Here is a 19,115-nt window from a genome sequence, read left to right on the forward strand (position 1 = left end):
TCCTCGCTCCCTGGGAGGAGACGACTGCGTGGAGCCGGGTTGGGTCAAGCCCCCGCCCAGGCCCCTACTTGGCCCAGCCCCCCAGGGAGCCATGCGACCGGAGCCGCACGAACAGGCTGCGTAAACAGGCACTCGAGTTAGCGTGGAATTCGCGCAGGAGGGAGCGTGGGAGGGCACGAGACCCTGCCTGTGAACCCCCCAAGGTAGACAGTCCCAGCCGTAGCCAGCCTATCAGAGGCATGACACGGATGGGCACGTGCCGCACCCCAAGGGTCCCCTCGGGCTCTGCGGCACCCCCATTGGGCACCTCAGAGACGGCCACCCAGACAGAGCCCATGGTTCTGGGCTCCACGCAGACGGAGCCCCTGGCTCTTGGCTGCGGGGGCTGCCTGTCCCTTTTTCAGGCTCTGGGGCCCAGGAGCATGGCCACCTCCCCTTGCGGGGTCTGCTCCCTACTGGGGTCTCTGGCGCGCCAGCTGGAGGAGCTCCAGGCCACAGTCCAGAGTCTGCGTGCCATCAGGGACTGCGAGCAGGAGATAGACTCCTACTGCCAGGCCCTTCTCCCCCGGGAGCCACAGGGGAGAGGACTGTCTTCCTCCAGGACTAAGGAGGACTCTGGGACCTCCCGCTCTGCCCAGTCAGGGGCATGGACCAAGGTGGTCAAGGGCCCTAAGGCCTGCCGCACCAAGGCCCCTCCCTCGCCAGAGCTTAGCAACAGGTTCACACCTCTTGCAGCCCCAGCAGAGCCTGCTCAGTTGCCAGCTCCTGCAGGCAACCCAGGCTCAACCACAGCTACCGCCCCCGCTCTCCCCAAGACAAAACAAAAGGTGTTTGTTATGGGAGACTCCATCCTGCGGGGTACTGAGGGGGCAATCTGCCGCCCCGACCCCTTAGCCCGGGAAGTCTGCTGCTTCCTGGGGGCCCGCATCTGAGACATTGCGGAGAGGATCCCAGAGCTCCTCTGGCCCACAGACCACTATCCCATGCTCCTTATTCACGTGGGCCCCAATGACACGGCTTGGAGCACCCCCAGCCAGGTCATGAGGTGCTACAGGGAGTTGGGAGTGGGGGTTAGGGGTCTGGGAGCTCAGGTGGTGTTTTCGTCGATCCTCCCAGTCTCGGGCTATGGGCTGAGGACGGAGAGGAGGATCCACGTAGTGAACCAAAGACTGCGGAGCTGGTGTCATCGGGAAGGCTTTGGCTTCCATGACCACAGCCCGCTCTTTGGCGAGAGAGGCAGCGAGCTGCTGGGAAGAGATGGCCTCCACCTCTCCCCCCTGGGGAGGAGGCTCTTCTCAGCCAGGCTGGCTGACCTGCTCCACCGGGCTTTAAACTAAGCCTGCTGGGGGATGGGAGGACTACTGCCACTGCTGGCCCGCTGAGCAACCCTTGCAAAGCCAGCAGACCAAGGCACTTAAGGGAGCCCACCCCTGCCCCAGCCCTGGCACAATCTGTGGGCAAGGCAAGAGCCCCCAAGGGCACACTTGCCTGCCTGTACACTAATGCCAGGAGCCTGGGCAACAAGCAGGAGGAGCTCATCCTCCTGCTCCGTGCAAAGAATTATGATGTCATTGGGATAACCGAGACCTGGTGGGACTCCACCCATGACTGGACCACGGGTATAGAGGGCTATACTCTGTACAGGAGGGATCGTGTTGACAAAAGGGGCGGGGGTGTAGCTCTCTATGTCAAGGAAAGCTACATGTCCCTGCAAGCTGATGTTGGTGACCGGCATGGACAGCTAGAGACCCTCTGGGTAAAAATTCGTGGGGAATACGGCACAGAGGACACAACGGTGGGAGTCTACTAGAGACCTCCCACTCAAAGTCCCGAGCTTGACCAGGAGTTTGCCCGGGAACTGACTGAGGCCGCTTGCTCCAGGACCTTGGTTGTCATGAGTGACTTCAATTACCCGGACATCTCGTGGGAAGATCACTCAGCAAAAACTGAGCGGTCGCAAAGCTTTCTCTCATGCGTGGTTGACCTCTACCTGACTCAAGAAGTCTATGGGCCAACGAGAGGCAAAGCGCTGCTCGACCTGGTACTGGCTACGGGGGACGACCTAATCGGCGACCTAGTCATCGATGGGAAGCTGGGTGACAGCAACCACGAGCTGATCACCTTCACCATCCGCCGTAAAGCTGGCAAGTCAGTCAGCAACACAGAAGTCCTTGACTTCAGGAAAGCCGACTTTGACAAGCTCAAGAGGCTTGTCGGTCAGGCCCTCAGGGACCGTGACCCCAGGGAGATGGGAGTTCAAGAAGAGTGGTTGCTTCTCAAGGAAGTGATCCTCAATGCACAAGCTAAATCTATTCCAACACGGAGGAAAGGCAGCAAGAAGGCACAGTAGCCCTCCTGGCTCTCCAGGGACCTAGCGGACCTCCTGTGGCTAAAAAGGAAAGCCTACAAAGGATGGAGGATGGGATTCACCTCCAAGGAGGATTATTCTGCACTGGTCCAGTCCTGCAGGGAGCAAACCAGGAAAGCCAAGGCTGCAACTGAACTCCAACTAGCTTCAGGCATCAAGGACAACAAAAAGTCCTTTTTCAGATATGTGGGGAGCCAGAGGAAAAGCAGGGGCAACGTTGGACCCCTGCTAAACCAGATGGGTCAACTGACAACTGATGCCCAGGAAAAAGCCAACCTATTAAATAGGTACTTTGCATCAGTCTTTCATCAGTCCCATGGGACACCCATGCCTGCTATGGGACAGGGAGATCCGGGTGATGGGGATCCCCTACCCTCCATAAATGCTGACCTCGTGAAGGAACACCTTGAGAAGCTGGATACCTTCAAGTCAGCCGGCCCTGACAATCTGCACCTCAGGGTACTCAAGGAGCTGGCGAGCATCATAGCCCAGCCCCTGGCACGGATCTCTGAAAACTCCTGGTGCTCTGGTGTAGTGCCTGAAGACTGGAAGAAGGCCAATGTGGTGCCGCTCTTCAAGAAAGGGAGGAGAGTGGATCCAGCTAACCACAGGCCCATTAGCCTGACTTCTATCCTGGGGAAGATCTTAGAAAAGTTTATTAAGGAGGCCATCCTTGATGGACTGGCCCAGGCTAACATCCTAAGGGATAGCCAGCACGGGTTTGTTGTGGGTGGGTCTTGTTTGAACAATCTCATTTTCTTCTATGACCAGGTGACCAATCACCTGGATGAGGGAGAAGAGATTGATGTCATACATCTTGACTTCAAAAAAGCTTTTGATCTGGTATCCCATGATCATCTCTTGGCCAAACTGGCCAGTTGTGGCCTTGGCTTCACCACGATCTGCTGGCTGGGAAATTGGCTCCATAGTCAGACCCAGAGGGTTGTAATTGGTGGCAGTCACTCATCGTGGTGCCCTGTGAGCAGTGGGGTCCCTCAAGACTCTGTCATTGGACCCATACTGTTCAACATCTTCATTAATGATGTGGACATTGGAGGCAGGAGTGGGCTGGCCAAGTTCGCCGATGACACCAAACTTTGGGGCAAAGCATCCACGCCAGAAGATAGGCAGGTGATCCAAGCTGACCTGGACAAGCTCAGCAAATGGGCAGATGAGAACCTGATGGTGTTTAACACTGAAAAATGCAAGGTTCTCCACCTTGGGAGGAAAAACCTGCAGCATCCTTATAGGCTCGGCATTGCTACGTTGGATAGCACTACAGAAGAAAGAGACTTGGGGGTCATCATTGACCACAAGATGAACATGAGCCTGCAATGCGATGCTGCGGCTAATAAAGTGACCAAAACCCTGGCTTGCATCCATAGATGCTTCTCGAGCAAATCCCGGGACGTCATTCTCCCCTTGTACTCGGCCTTGGTGAGGCCGCAGCTGGAGTACTGCGTCCAGTTTTGGGCTCCACAATTCAAAAAGGATGTGGAGAAGCTTGAGAGAGTCCAGAGGAGAGCCACGCGCATGATCAGAGGTCAGGAAAACACATCTTACGATGACAGGCTGAGAGACATGGGACTCTTTAGCCTGGAAAAGCGTAGGCTCAGGGGTGATCTGATGGCCACGTATAAGTTTATCAGGGGTGACCACCAGGATCTGGGGGAACGTCTGTTCACCAGAGCGCCCCAAGGGATGACGAGGTCGAACGGTCACAAACTCCTGCAAGACCGTTTCAGGCTGGACATAAGGAAGAATTTCTTTACTGTCCGAGCCCCCAAGGTCTGGAACAGCCTGCCAGAGGAGGTGGTTCAAGCACCTACATTAAACACCTTCAAGAGTAAATTGGATGCTTATCTTGCTGGGATCCTATGACCCCTGCTGACTTCCTGCCCTTTGGGCAGGTGGCTGGACTCGATGATCTCCCGAGGTCCCTTCCAGCCCTGATGTCTATGAAATCTATGTGAATAACTACAAAAAAAAATTCACCTTTTGCACATTGAAAACTTGCTTTGTTGTTTTTCTTATCAAGTTATACCTTTTTGTCCTTTCAACATCAAGCTATGTGCTGGGTACATCCGCCCACATGTGTATTTTTGTCACTCTGCTCTGCTGTATGTGTACAGTATTCATAGATTCATAGATGCTAGGGTCGGAAGGGACCTCAACAGATCATCAAGTGCTACCCCCTGCCTAGGCAGGAAAGAGTACTGGGGTCTGATGACCCCAGCCAGATGCCTGTCCAGCTTTCTTTTAAACACCTCCAAGGTAGGGGAGAGCACCACCTCCCTTGGAAGCCCATTCCAAATTTTGACCACCCCTACCATGAAGAAGTTTTTCCTGATATCTAGCCTAAATCTGCTGTCTCAGTTTGTGACCATTGTTACTTGTTACCCCAAGAGGCGCCCTGGTGAACAGAGCATCTCCGATCCCTTGCTGCATCCCCCTAATGAATTTGTAGGCGGCCACAAGATCACCTCTTGCAGAGGATGAAGGGGTCCAGGTCCCTCAGTCTCTCCTTATAGGTCTTGTCCTGTAAGCCCCTAACCATACAAGTGGCCCTCCTCTGGACCCTCTCGAAGTCTATCAACATCCTTCTTGAAGTACGGAGTCCAAAACTGGACACAGTACTCCAACTGCAGTCTGACCAGTGCCTCGTAGAGGGGAAGCATCACCTCCTTGGATCTGTTTGTCATGCATCTGCTGACGCATGATAAAGTACAGTTAGCTTTGCTGATGATTTCATCACAATGGTTATTAATTGTTGATGGTGGGTGTGGTCAGCAACAATGACCTTTAATGGGAACACAGAATTAAAAATCAAAGTTTTCTCTGAAAAATGATTTAATTTGTTATAAACAAAAGTTTAAATTGTACTAGACTGAAGTATATCATTCACTTTGCATTTGACAGTACACTGTACATAAAGTGTTGTTCAGTATATGTTTATGCGACATCTTTGGCACTACTAGGAAGAGAGGCACATGAACAACCTACTTACACATCAAATCCAGAAATGCAGGAGTGAAATTCCTGTGGAGGTGCTTCCTGCGGCCACTGTGAAGACTGCTTGAGTGGCTATGGGAGATGCCCTGAATTGCTCAAGCATGGTGTGCTTGGATGGGAGCAAGTAGCTAAGAAAAGATAGGGAGGGAAGACATGGGCCCCAAAAGGCTTTGAGAATGAAGACGAATTGTGTAGGTATGATGTCCCAGTAGAAGGATGACAGAGAGATGAAAGAGCCAAATTGACAAGCTAGGAAAGCAATCTTTGCAGTAGCGTTTTGGATTAAATTGTCTGAGGCAAAATTGCATTTGTTGAGGCCAGATGCAATAGTGAGCAAGATGCCAAAGGATGAGAGTCTGGACAAGAGTTTATTTTAGAACTGTTATGCAGTAGGAATCTGCAAGACTTAAATGTAGCCTGGATGTGACAATTTGAGTGAAGACCCAGTCAAATATGTCACCCAGATTACATTTCTGAGCATCACTGGCAGGATGATGTTGTCCAGTGATTGAGAAAGGAGGCAATAAGAATGGCATGCTAAGAGATTAAACTGCCGAGCTTGAACTGACAGAATGGCATCAACAAAGAGATCTTTGAGAGCCAGGCCAAGATTTTAATTTGGAAGAAAGAAACAGGTCCAGACTAGAGAAATCAGATCTGTGAGTCATCCACATAAAATGAAATTCATGTTTATGGCTGAGGTTATTCAGGCATAAAATGTAGAGGAAGAGCAACACAGGACCAATGATAGAGCCTTGTGGGACTCCCACAGAAAGCAGAGGTTTCGTCTTCAGCAAGCTCTGAAGGAAAACATTTAAAGGTGGGAGGAGAACTGGGGAAGGGCAGAGTCAGAGAAACCATGGAGATGGCAAAATTTCAAGAGGAGCATGATTGATGCTATCAAAGGCAGGTGGAGAAAGGATGAAGATGGAGTATTGATTCTGAGATTTGGCTAAGAGGAGGCCATTAGAGATTTTGGTAAGGGATGTTTCATGTGAATGCGGTAAATGGTAACTGGAATGGAGAAGGTCTAAATCATGGATTCTTTGTCTGTTAAATACAAGGCACTCTCCATAACTTTCCTGAAATTGACAGCACCCTGTTGAGAACTAGTGTAAAGTCTTAGCTTATCTACCTTGGCTTATCTCCAGGTTGCCATTGCCACACAGAACTCCCACAGCCTGTTCTAGATTTTGCAGAAGCTGAATGTGACTGTGCCCTATACCCAAAGAATTTCCCCAGAAGCTTTTGATTGTAATTCCAATTTATTAATTGCCAGCCAGGAAGGGAGGGGAGCAAAACCCAGCTCAGACAGGAGTGCCTGCTTCTACTGCATAGCTGCCTGAAACAGAAGTGTGCAGGGCATTTTCGCCTAGCAACAGCAGTGTCAGCACCATGGTTTCTTCAAGGGGTCTCCAGCAACTTAAGTGCCATGGCACACCGGTTGAGAACCACTGGTCTAAAGGAAGGATTGGAGGAAAAGAACATCAGAAAGTGATTGAAAAGTACACTTGGTAAGTATAGAGATGAAGTAATGGTAGGAAAGGGTATCGGGGCCATGGTTGGTTTTTCATGTCAGAGAGCTGAAAGCATTTTGTAGTGTGAGGTAAGAGCCAGAGGTGAGCAAAGGTAGGAAAGGGAATGACAGTAGATGTGTAAAAGCGGATAATGTGCTTATTGGCAAGTGAAGATGGAACAGAGAAAGGAGGATGAGAAACTTTTTTGTCTGTTGAAGGGAGGAGAGAATTGCAGAGCAGGGTGGAAGGTTAGTCAAAGGTAGTGTTAAGCAAGTTACTCCTATGCGCTAGATGGTAGTGTGGCAGTCTGTTTTCAAAAGCAGTGTTATATATGATCTGACAGACCTGGCTATGTTAAATTAAACTAGTTAGTTAATTCTGGTCCAGTAAGAGAAGTGCCATAGTTTTACATCCTGTTGCTTCATGGTAATTTTGTTTTTCAATCAGAAGAGCTAAAATTACCTTCTCTACCCATGCCAAATCATTTTTTACATTTGAGGTCATGATTTGTGTTTTGGTTTTAATGTTTCAGTTGACATTTTTCTTAGAATTTAAAGTAGATTTCCTTCTGGATTCGAGCAGTAGCATTAGTTGTACAGCTCTTCACTTGGTGAATTTTGTGTGCTTGCTGCTATCAGTAGACAAGAATAATAGTCAAGAGGCAAGGATGTCTTCTTGGAATCCATCCAAATGATTTTGAAGCTTTTTATTTAATGAATTTTTTATTTCTCTCTCTTCAGATTTGCTCTTTGGACATATTCACAGAATCTGGCCTGCTGACAGAAACAAGGACTTTTGGAGGGGACTTAGAAATGCATTTTAAATAATCAGACAAACACCCACTCCAAGTTAATAAAGTGTTTGTGCTTTTCTCATTTCTTTTACAGATTAGAACATTCTGTACTTTGCTTTTGAAACAAGCGGCAAAAGAAAATGGATGGCTTTTCAGACTACAGTACAAAGAACTTCTCTTCAGCCAATATGTCTAATGTCTCATCTGGCAAATTGGACTACCAATTCAACACCACTGGTAGTCCTCCTTCAATGTCGATAAGTAGGCTTTTCCCAGCCCTGTTACAGTGCTTTGGCATAATCCTTTGTGGATATATCGCTGGAAGAGCCAACATCATCACATCGACTCAGGCCAAAGGTCTGGGAAATTTTGTCTCCCGCTTTGCACTCCCAGCTTTACTATTCAAAAATATGGTAGTACTTAATTTTTCTAATGTGAACTGGTCCTTCCTTTACAGCATCCTAGTTGCCAAAGCTTCTGTATTTTTCTTAGTCTGCATTTTAACATTATTGGTAGCCAGTCCTGAAAGTCGATTTAGCAAAGCGGGTTTGTTCCCTATTTTTGCAACACAAAGCAATGACTTTGCACTGGGATATCCAATAGGTAAGAAGTTACTTATACTTTCTTGTTTTTTTAATGTTGTTTTTCTCTGTTTAGGCATTTTGCTTATGCTTATACAGTTTTATGCTCTTGTATTTCTTAATTTGAGATGTCTTACAATCTGAACTGAAATCTTAAGCTATGTAATACAGCCCTCAGGCTTGTCTACCTGGGGAAGTTACTGCAAAGTTAGGTGAGGTATAGGATGAAGTAGCTTACTCCATTTTTAAAGAGGAGGGAGAATTTTATATACTGTTACTTTGCATACATGAAATGTAGCTTACTTAAAACAGACTATATTTAAAATAGTGTTATATGTACCATTACTGACATGGCCATGATTAATTAAATCAAGGTTGTTTAAGAAACTTTTAAAGTGAATACATTGCCTTGCACTTACTGCCTACTAACAGTGCACCATAAAGGTTTAATGCAGAGTAGCTAGTGCACTGCAAAAGTCACATCCTGTATTTTCCATAACCTGTCTTGGAGAAAAGCCCTCAGTGAAAAAACTGCATACATTTACCAGCACAAAGTTATGCATGTGGCTTCAGAAGTGTTGGCTAGATGTCTCTGGTGCTAGAAAAGCAGGGTACAGAAACTTTTAGTTTCTAATCTGTACATTCCCATCTGGTATGTGAGAATTTACCATCTGTTAGAGGTGAAGATTTTTTGTTTGTGGTATCTTTTGACCAATGGCATGGTTGGGATAGATATAGACAAGCTTTCAAATGCTAGGCCTTCTTCAGGTCTCTTCATTTATTCTCTATCATCTGTCAGTTTAAGTGGCAGATCCTATTCTTAATTTTAATTCTATTTTTAGATTTAAAGAAAAATATTAATCTCTACTTTTCTGCTCATTCATGTAGTCACTTACCACCACTTTTGGGAGGCAAGTTTTTTGTAGTTCTCACTGCTTGACTGCTAATGTACTTTTTGGTGATTCATGCAACATGTTTATTGCACATCCCACATATACTTGAAAGAGTGTGTTTTGTAAGTAATGCTGCATTTTTTTACTTTTAAAGACCTGTAATATTTTATAAAAGCTTTTTAAAAATAATTTTAAAATTGTACACTTTCAGCTGAAGTTCTGTAGAAAACTTCAAGAGTTAGCACATCTGCAGATTAGGCAGTGATCTTGAGCGATAATTAGTTTTTAAAAAACAGTGAAAAGCATCTGCTGGTTTCCAGACAAATTTTGTGATTCTTTTTTGTAGCTACTTTGTTCTATTCCTTTAAAGGTTTTCCTGTCTTGTGCTGTGTAAAAGTTCCTCACGTACAAAAGAATCTGACAGGTGGTATGGACAGACATTCATTGAAGTCCTTCATATCGCATTCCAATTTGGAGTGCTTTAATGCCACACAGACATAGAGGCCAGGTACAGACATTACACTTATAGATTCATAGATGTTAGGGTTGGAAAGGACCTCAGTAGATCATCGAATCCAACCCCTGCATAGACAGGAAAGAGTGCTGGGTTCAGATAACCCCAGCCAGATGCCCATCCAACCTCCTCTTGGGAGAACACCACCTCCCTTGGGAGCCCATTCCAAACTTTGGCCACTCTGACTGTGAAGAAGTTCCTCCTAATGCCCAGTGTAAATTGGAAACCAGCCTGTACCTGTAACAAAACAGAAGTTGGACACACACAGACTAAGAGATCATACTGGGCTTAGAAAATCCACTTGCTTCTGAAAAATGGGAATCCTCACCTAGACAGGGAGTGGCTGATGTCACTGTCTGCAAACTATAATTTTATTTCAGTTAATTTACAAGGGCTAGAATTATTCCGATAACTTTCCAGTTGTCACCTGATTATGGTGATTTGATGTGTTTGTTTTGAGTTCCCCCATAGCCTATAGTTCTGCGGAACAGCTTAAAACCTATAGTTTTCCTTGACAGTGTATCAAGATTTTGTGGCTGCTTCTGGATGATACTTTTGAACATTCACAGGAGAGTTATTCATAGGACTGGCTGATCCAAAAATGGAGGCTGGATTCCCTTCTGTGCTTCACAGCAGGGGTGGAGGTGGTGGAGCTGCATACTACAGACACTGTAACACCTTAGGAGGTTCTCAGGGGTTTGGATGGAGAGAGTGGTTTACCTTTTACAGCTAATATGGGAGAGATTGCATAATATAGGGCTCAAATATAACTAAAGCTTGTACATAAGATGGAGGCAAAGACAGCCCCTTCCTAGTTGCTAGTAGGTAGGCTGGTTTCCAACTGACAGCATATCCCTAAATCTCACTTTCGGGCTCCCTGCTATTGCATGTTTACTTCTGATTGATGGATCTAGTTCCTCTAGAACTATGAATATTTCCTCCTCTGAAATATTTTTCAAGTCGAAGCTCAGCTGTCCTCATAAACTAGAAAGCATTTCTAGTATGGATGTGTTTTCTGTTACCAGTGCTACACTTGTGCTGACATAGCTATTGTTTCCGCTGAATGAAACAAGCTGTACCACCAAAAGATCAGCTTTGCAGGTATAAGCTGTGTCTACACTACCAAGTTTTTGTTGGTACAGCTGCATCAGTCATAAATTGCACCTCATCACAGTTTTGACTGACAGCTGTGCCAGCAAAAGCTTGGTAGTGTAGACCTGGATCTAGCATAGTCCTGTTTTGTACATAGTACCAGTACTGTCCTTGGTTTGAGTTCTTTATAATACCTTCACTGAGCTGTTTTTGCCCAAGGCTCTTCAAGTCCTTGCCTAGTGTTTTGTTTTACTATATATTCAGAAATGTGCTGGACATTCTGAAGAAAAAAGACCCAGTTCTTTCATTGAAGAGTTTGCAATTTAAGTAGACATGACATAGCAAGGAGAGTGCAGATTGGTTTATGCATCTTAAATCTGACAACAATCCTGAGGGGATTCATGTTGCACTATTTGTAGTAGCTTGATCTTCTGCATTCAGTGAATTTTGGCTAATCATTGATTTGTTTTGCACTAATATATCTTTGAATTTATACTCCCTTTGTGGTACTAATTAATACATAGAGTATCATATATAATAATGCTATACGGTAAGTACAACCTGATAGTTTACACTTGTTAGTCATCTATCAGCAGTAGCGTAATGGGGGAGTGAGCATGGCACCAGCCTGGGCACTGGCTGTTGAGAGGGCGTGCCCCCCCTGGAGTTCTTGCAATAGCTGGAGAAGTTTTACACTGTCCAGTCGTAGGAATTGGGCAGGTGCTGCCTTCCACCCAGCAGTATATCTGGGGCAGGAGGGGAGTGAATAGGGCACCAGGGACAGCTCATAGGGATTCCACCGCACAGGGCTGCTGCAACCCGAGCAGAGGCTGCTACAGCAGCAGCAGTAGAAGAAACTGGCTTCGCTGTCCCGAGAGCTGAGGCAGATAAGACATGGCGACCTCTCCCTTCTCTTATCTCTGCCTGTCTCCAGTGGTCAGCAGACTTCCTCCCTGGGCACCGAATGAGCTCTCTATGCCTCTGCCCATCAGGCAAAGCACACAAAGAGATGCCTAGGCCTATGTGGCAGATCAGGCTAGGCATGCCAGTTTTTGTAATCAGTGGCACACAAGTGGCCAGCATTACAATGAGCCACTTTCAACTCCCTGACCTAAATGCATTTACAGCTACATCAACTGGTGATTGTCTTTGGTACAAGTCTGGAATGAGGGTTGAACTTGTCCGTTTGGATCTGTGGCCTTAACTGCTCTCCTGCCATGCTCCATGCTCATCAGTAGTTGGTTACATTTCAAAGTGAGCAGAAACATAAGCAAGAAAAAAACTTGCAAAGCAGGTCCTTAAAATGTGCTGGTAACATTCGAGAACTTATGTGATTCTGTAATGTGCAGCAGGTGTAACTTTTTCATCTCAAATGCTGAACAACCTATAGTGTAGGGCATGTGATATTGCTTGTAGCACAACAGTGACTACTGGCCCTGTGTGAATAGGGAAGTATTCGATTTGGATTTGGATTCAGCCGATTTGGAGGACAGTGATTCGATTCAGTGGTTTGAATCACTGTCTCCATTCAATTTGGCCAAATCAGAATCAGAGATTCAGTGCTGATTCAGAGATTTGGATTGGCTGGGGAGAGGCAGGCACAGCCAGTGGCTGCAGGTTCTCCTACGGCTCCTCCAGGTGTGCCTGCATCTCCCTGGGCAGGGGGAGCTGTGGGAGGAGCTGCCATGGCTGCCCTACCCAGCCCCATCCCATGCCTGGCCCCAACCTAGTCCTGGCACTTAAAAAAAAAAGAAAAAAAAAAGAAAAAAAGCCCTGTACTCACCAGCTGCAGCAGTGAGGCTTTGCGGTCTCCTGGCAGAACTCCCCCCTCACAGCCCTCACTCCCCAATCACCCTCCCCCCACCTGGCCCTGCTCCTGTTGGCTGCCCTGCCCAGCCCCAGCCTTCCAGCAGTTAAAATAAAAAAAGGGCTCCGCACTCACTGGCTGTAGCAGCGGTGGTCAGGGCCTCTGAGGGCTTGTGGCAGAGCTCCCCCACCGTGCAGGCTGGGTAGTGTGGGGCAGCGGGGATGGCTTTCTAGAATTGCCGGCACCCGCGCAGCAGTTGCCCCGTGGCACAGGTGCAGCATACCTCGGCAGGGCACTGCACCCTCTCTGGGAGCTGGGGTGGCTCCAGCAGTCAGCCAGAGCCTGGGACTGCTGAGCCCCAGTGGCCCCAGCTCCCAGATAGCTGCTGGTGAGTGTGTGGCTTTTTTGTTGTTGTTGGAAGGCTTGGGCCAGGCAGGGCAGCCACAGGGGCTTCTTCTGCAGCTCTCCCCAGCCGATCTGAATCTCTGAATCTTTTCCAAATTGATTTGGAGTCTTCAGATTCGATTTGGACCTTTTAATGGGTTTCCCAAGTCGATTCGGATTCAGAGATTTGGCTGCCAAATCAGGCCAAATCTCTTCTGAATTGAATTGGCTACTGAAGCTTCGCACAGCCCTAGTGACTACCTACAGACATGCAGTTTCTTCTGAGAGTGTCACTGCTCTCCCAGGAGAAATGCAGTGTATAGGCATTCATGATTGGAAGAATGTCCCAAAAATGGCCATTCTGGCAGAAAAATAACTTGGGAATAACCCACGTGAAGTAGTTCCCAGGAGAATCTCTCTCAGGAATATGAATATCTGTATAGGTACAGTAAGTATTACAGCACTGCTTTAGAGTGAATAGCTCTGCTGTGCTTCTTAGATATTCATAGAACTGTTAAGTAACACTGGATAGTTGATAACTGTTAACAATATATATTTTAATATATGTTTTTATTGCTTACTATTTCTATTTTTATTTTATTATTTTTCCATTAATTTCTCTGGCCTAAAATGGAGTTTCAGGTTGCTTTCATTTCTATCCTTACAATATCATCTACCACTAGTTGTAAATGTTCATCTGTTAATGTGGTTAGCACAACAAAGAACAATATTTTTGTAGTTTTGTGAGAACAATAGTGTTTTAATATGAATATCTCTTTATATTGTGAAGTATAGCCAATAATTACTTCCCTTTTCCTGTTTTCTAGTTGAAGCTCTGTATCAGACCACTTACCCAGAATATCTCCAATACATTTACCTAGTGGCTCCAATTTCTCTTATGATTTTAAACCCTGTTGGATTCATCTTCTGTGAAATCCAGAAATGGAGAGAGAATCGTAGTACGTCACATAACAAAATCAAAATAGTGGGACTTGCTTTGCTTCGAGTGTTGCAGAACCCAATAGTATTCATGGTCTTCATAGGAATTGCCTCAAATTTTATTCTTGGCCAGAAGATTCCAGAATACCTTGAAAACTTCCTTGATGGACTAGCCAGTTCATTTTCTGGTTCAGCACTTTTTTATCTTGGACTCACCATGGTGGGACAAATAAAAAAACTGACAAAGGGTATGTTTATTGCACTGATTCTTCTCATCACAGCTAAACTGTAAGTTTGACCTATTTACTTTTTGCATTTATGGTCTTTAGTATTTTTGTGGATTTCAGCATTCTGAAAAGCTTTAAAGGGACAGGGTCAAGATTATTCCGTTTTTCTTGAATAAATCCATAGCTTTTATTTTTAATAGTTAAAATTGTTTGGGTAACTTTTTGACAAATATACTCTTCAGCACCCTACATTATGGGTTGCCAACCGTTTGCAAACACAGGCTGCAGCTTGGAACCCTGAGGTCAGCTGCTCCAGCAACAGCGAGCAGAGGCTGCAAGGGGAAGAGCAGCCCCTCCATGGGGGCTGTAACAGTTGGCTGGAGGGGTGAGGTGACAGTTAACAAAATGTGAACCAGATTGAATGGCTGAGTAATTGGCCTGCCCTTAGTAAAATGTGGACCAGACCACCCTTTCATGGGCTGGATCCAGTCCCACTGTGGGCCGGCCCCTGCTCTGAACTGTTTGGTCTTCATAGGTAATGAAACTGAATTATTCAGCTTCACTTGTTCATAGTATTTCATAGAATAATAGTACTGGAAAGGGACTGCAGGAGGTTGTGTCCAGCCCTCTGCTCAAAGCAGGATCATTCCAGTCTAAGGATGCAATTGGATGTAACAATTTAGACATTTCTAAGGGCTAGCTGTTCTAACATTATAAAAGCCTACGTCTGTCTGTCTGTAACGCTCTAGTCACGCTCTGATTGGCTGACAGAAACAAGCATGGGAGAGTGCCACCATGATTCCATGAGGACCGGACAGAGGGTGGGGGAGCTGAGGCCAGCAGCGCTTCTTGCAGGGGGCAGGGTAGGGGAGCTGAAGCCAGCCAATTTTTGATGGGCCATTGGTTACTACAGATATACTAGACCTTTTAAAATGTTCCAGAAGTGACTGAAACACTCCATCGTCTAAAGAAGGCCAATTTTGGAAGTAGTATTATGAAGTGTTTCACTTCTAGTTACATGTGTACAGGGGCAGCAAGCGGGAGATGGGTTGGGGTTGGGATTGGGGCTGGAGCCAAGCATTGGGGTTCCCCCCTGTCAGCTCCCTGCAGCTCCCATCGACTCTGGACCTGGGCCCGTCAACCCCAATGCCCTCTAAGAGGGAGAGGCGAGGTTTAGGAGAGTTTGGGAGCTCCCTCCACCCTCCTTGCCTGTGCTCCAGTGCACTGTTCTTCCCACCCCTCTAGTTCCTGTCCCTATGAGGGGAAGAGGGAGTGGAGAACTGAAAGCAGAGCTCTCAATTTGGGAAGTACTTAACTGTTATTAATGCTTTTCTTTGCTTTGATTTTTTGTGTAGATCTTTTTCCTTCCCTTTCTCTACAGGCTCAGAGACCTTTTTGTTTGGTAATATTGGTCAAGATTTTTAAACCTAGTTGCCTAAAACTTGTCTTCTAGCTCCATATCTGAGGTCCTAAAAATAGGAGGCCTAACTTTTTCAAAGGTGGTAACATGCCTGTTTATTGATCTTAGCTCAGCACCTCTAAAAATAAGTCATTTATATTGACATACATAAATGTGAGGTTGTATAAAAAGCCTTTTAGTATATGATGGCAAAATGGGTTTATATGGTAGAGATTCCAGTTCTCAGTGTAACTTATGCAGATTTATTTGTTGCTTTTTTATTTCAGATGGTGTCAGATATTTGGTATTTGCATGTTAGTTTGTGCCATTAACCCTGTTTCAGGTTTACAGAAAATCTCTTGAGAATCTAAGCTTACCACCCACAAAACTTTCCCATCGGGACTAGTTGCTCACTGTCTTTTTCCTGAGAGAGGGCAGAATGCTCCCAATTATTTAATTTCAATATTTGTGGACAAAAAATATTTTTATCTGCTAGCATCCTATTCACCATGCCATGCTTGCGTGGTGATATTTTTCTGTCTGCAGCCTGTTGGGTTTCCTCAGTTCTAATACAGTTGTCCCCAAGAGTAGCTGCCACTATACAGCAAGTTTTCCCCAACTCTGAGAGCAAGATATACAGATTACCTAGCTTTCTGTGGCTTTGCTACTCTAGAGACTGCCTGGGAGATGATGGGAATGCTAAGAATAGAAACGTTCCCATTGTCGCAGCCCCAAAATCATGATAAGATCTAGATTGTTTTCATCCACGTAGTCCAGCTGCCTGAAATAAGGAGTTTTTTCTAAATTCTGGGCCAAATTCTAATCTCAGTTGTACTGATTTAAAAAAAAAAACCCTCACTGATTTCAATGGGCATTATATCTATCCTTAAAACTGTAATATGCTCTAAAAGATTTCTGGTGGTGAGTCTGAGATGGGAGTCTGAGGTTTTATTTGTAGCAGTTCATATAAATGTGTTGCAGTAGTTGGCCAGTATGTAAACTGACAAATAAATCAGTTTTACTGTCTTTCTTTAAAAATGGTGTCACCTTCATTTGGACATTGGTATATGCACCATTGTAGGCAGGGGGATGCAGTTGTTAAAAATAAATGCGCTCTTTTTCTCTGTATATCATTAACAGTAGTATTCAGACAACCTTAAACTTCCCTAAATTCCTTTTCTGGATAGAGCAGAATCCAGGAAAATGTGATTAATTGACTAACATGTGTCCCTTGTTTCTCTCCTTTTCCTTTTCAGACTGATGATGCCATTTCTCTGCAGAGAAATGGTGGAATTGCTGGACAAGAGTGACAGCTTAGTCAACCACACCAGTTTATCAAACTATGCATTTCTGTATGGAATCTTTCCAGCAGCACCAGGCGTGGCTATCTTTGCATCTCAGTTTAACATGGAAGTAGAAATTGTAGGTTCTTAATGCTTTACAAGCCCAGCACTGACCTTTGATTTTAATTTTACTGAGCAATAAAAAAACCCTTTCTATCACATTGATGCAGCTGGTTTGCTTACACTCTCTAGAAATTAGTATCTAAATTATATTTCAGATTAATAATTAAACTGTACCAAGGCCTTTTCTGCTTTCTGTTGCATATGTTCAGCTTGCACATTCTTAAAGGAAGTGCTGTTCCTAGAATCTACACTGAGAAGATGTAAAAACTTAAATCGTTTACATGTGGGATTTTTAGAAGTTTTCAGCATTAACCTCACTCTGCTGCTGCTGAAGGCAGTGTCACTGTTGGCTTCAGTGGGAGCAGACATAGGCTAATATTGAATAGTTAAAAATCTGATGACCTTTACTCCCTTTTGGTTCAATAATAAGATAAAAATTACATTCAGCTTTTGTTTCTTATTTAAGGGACACCAGTGCAATTTACTTTCTGGGTGTAAGATACAAATACGTTTTCAGCATATAACTTGTTTTATAAAGTAAGACAGGCTCTTGCAGTCATTATGAATGCCCTTTTCTGCCACTAGAAAACTGCCAGCCAGACGCTATGGTGGGAAGTTCTGGCAGCCAATGTACATTTTGTTTTCTTGTGGCTGCTATCCAGAGGTCCCCATCTGGATTATTAAAAATGCTGAGAGAATCTGGGAAAGAGCATGAACATGGTGCTGATGCTCCCTTGAATCTGGGCATGTGCTGATGCTGGTAAGAGCATTTAGCATAGTTACAAAATCTAGTTCCATATGCCTGGATGTCTGTAACTATTTGGATTTTTCACTTCTTTCTGGTTAAAGGAATATTAAAATATTTCACTTAATATTTAAAAATACAAGAAAAGTAAAAATAGCTGATTGTAAACTTGAATTTTGTGTCTAATGAGTGTGGCAATATCTGCTTTTAAAACAGAGGGCTGTCATATGAGTAGAAGCTACAGTTTCACTGAATTCCAAGCGTGTGGAAACCCTGGGAAACCAAATTATAAGTAGCTTCAATACATCCATGGCTGCTGCTTCTCTTTGAGTTTGTGGGACAGCTCAGGCATTTTTTTTCACAACAAAATATTACTCATTTATTTCAGATATAAATCTGTAGTTCAGAGGGAGGGGCTGTACTCAGTCATTCCAGTCCTGCATTAAAATTACTGGAATGACTCTTACTGGCATGGGGAAGCATAGTTAATGTGTAAGAATTGGCAGAGGTGGACCTCCAAATTGTAGTTACTTTAGAAGAGACTTGTTCTAAATGTTCTAAAACTTTCAACTGATTCTTAACTATCTTCAAAAAATGCATGTTCCCTCCAACTTATCACCTAATTTTTAATAGTCCTCTGTCCATATGACCCAGTGACTATAGTAGAATTGCCTATGGTATTTTAAATCAGGGTTAGCGCAGATGTTGCTTTCCTAAAAACATTATTTAATGAGAGATCTGATATTTTTACCACTGTTGATTTCCATTTGCAGATTACCTCAGGAATGGTGATAAGCACTTTTGTGTCTGCTCCTATCATGTACGTTTCTGCTTGGCTGCTAACCATTCCATCTATGGATCCAAACCCACTAGCTTCAGCAATCCAGAACGTTAGCTTTGATATCAGCATTGTCAGCCTTGTCTCCTTGGTAGGTATTGGCTTCCATTGCAGTCAGGCAAAGGAAATATAAAACCACAGTAAGTGGTGGTATGGTAGTGGTTTATGCAGACAACAAGCCAGGAGATTGAAAGATAAAACTGATATACTTCTTCACTCCCATATCCTGTTTTGAAAGGCTGAAGGGTGAGAAGAGAGATAAAAGCTCATACTGGAATGGTTAAGGGTCAACTGTAAAACTAATGTGAAACTTAAGTATTTGTCAAGTTGATTTTTGATGGTTAGGGCACCAAAAAAAGAGGCATGGGGAAGCCAGTGATTGGTTCCCAGTTCTTAGCTTCAAACTTCCAGTGTGACCTTGGGTATGTCATTTAGTTTCTGGCGTCTGTAAAAATAGGACTCATATTACCTCCCAACTTCCTAAGTATTTTATGAGCGTGAATATATTGAAGAAGATTAGCTGCTTGATCCTATGATGGGGGAACATGTAAGTGCTTAAGATAAAGATTGGAGCCCACTGTATGTGGACTGACTGCCTCT

General features: G+C 44.9%; 1 protein-coding gene across 4 annotated transcripts in view; it reads left to right on the forward strand.

The window, feature by feature from the left end:
- The window catches only part of GPR155 (G protein-coupled receptor 155), a 53,706-nt gene that overhangs the window by 12,010 nt on the left and 22,581 nt on the right, over nt 1-19,115 (forward strand). For all 4 annotated transcript variants that reach the window (XM_090045442.1, XM_090045443.1, XM_090045444.1 and 1 more), the window contains exons 3-6: nt 7,785-8,293; nt 13,789-14,188; nt 16,783-16,948; nt 18,451-18,606. In XM_090045442.1, the coding sequence (XP_089901568.1) occupies nt 7,831-8,293; nt 13,789-14,188; nt 16,783-16,948; nt 18,451-18,606 (1,185 nt within the window). In that variant the 5' untranslated portion in view covers nt 7,785-7,830. The remainder of the gene's footprint in view (nt 1-7,784; nt 8,294-13,788; nt 14,189-16,782; nt 16,949-18,450; nt 18,607-19,115) is intronic.

Source organism: Crocodylus siamensis, chromosome 4 (assembly GCF_052110815.1).
Source record: "Crocodylus siamensis isolate JL-2025a chromosome 4, ASM5211081v1, whole genome shotgun sequence".
Taxonomy (NCBI): Eukaryota; Metazoa; Chordata; order Crocodylia; family Crocodylidae; genus Crocodylus; species Crocodylus siamensis.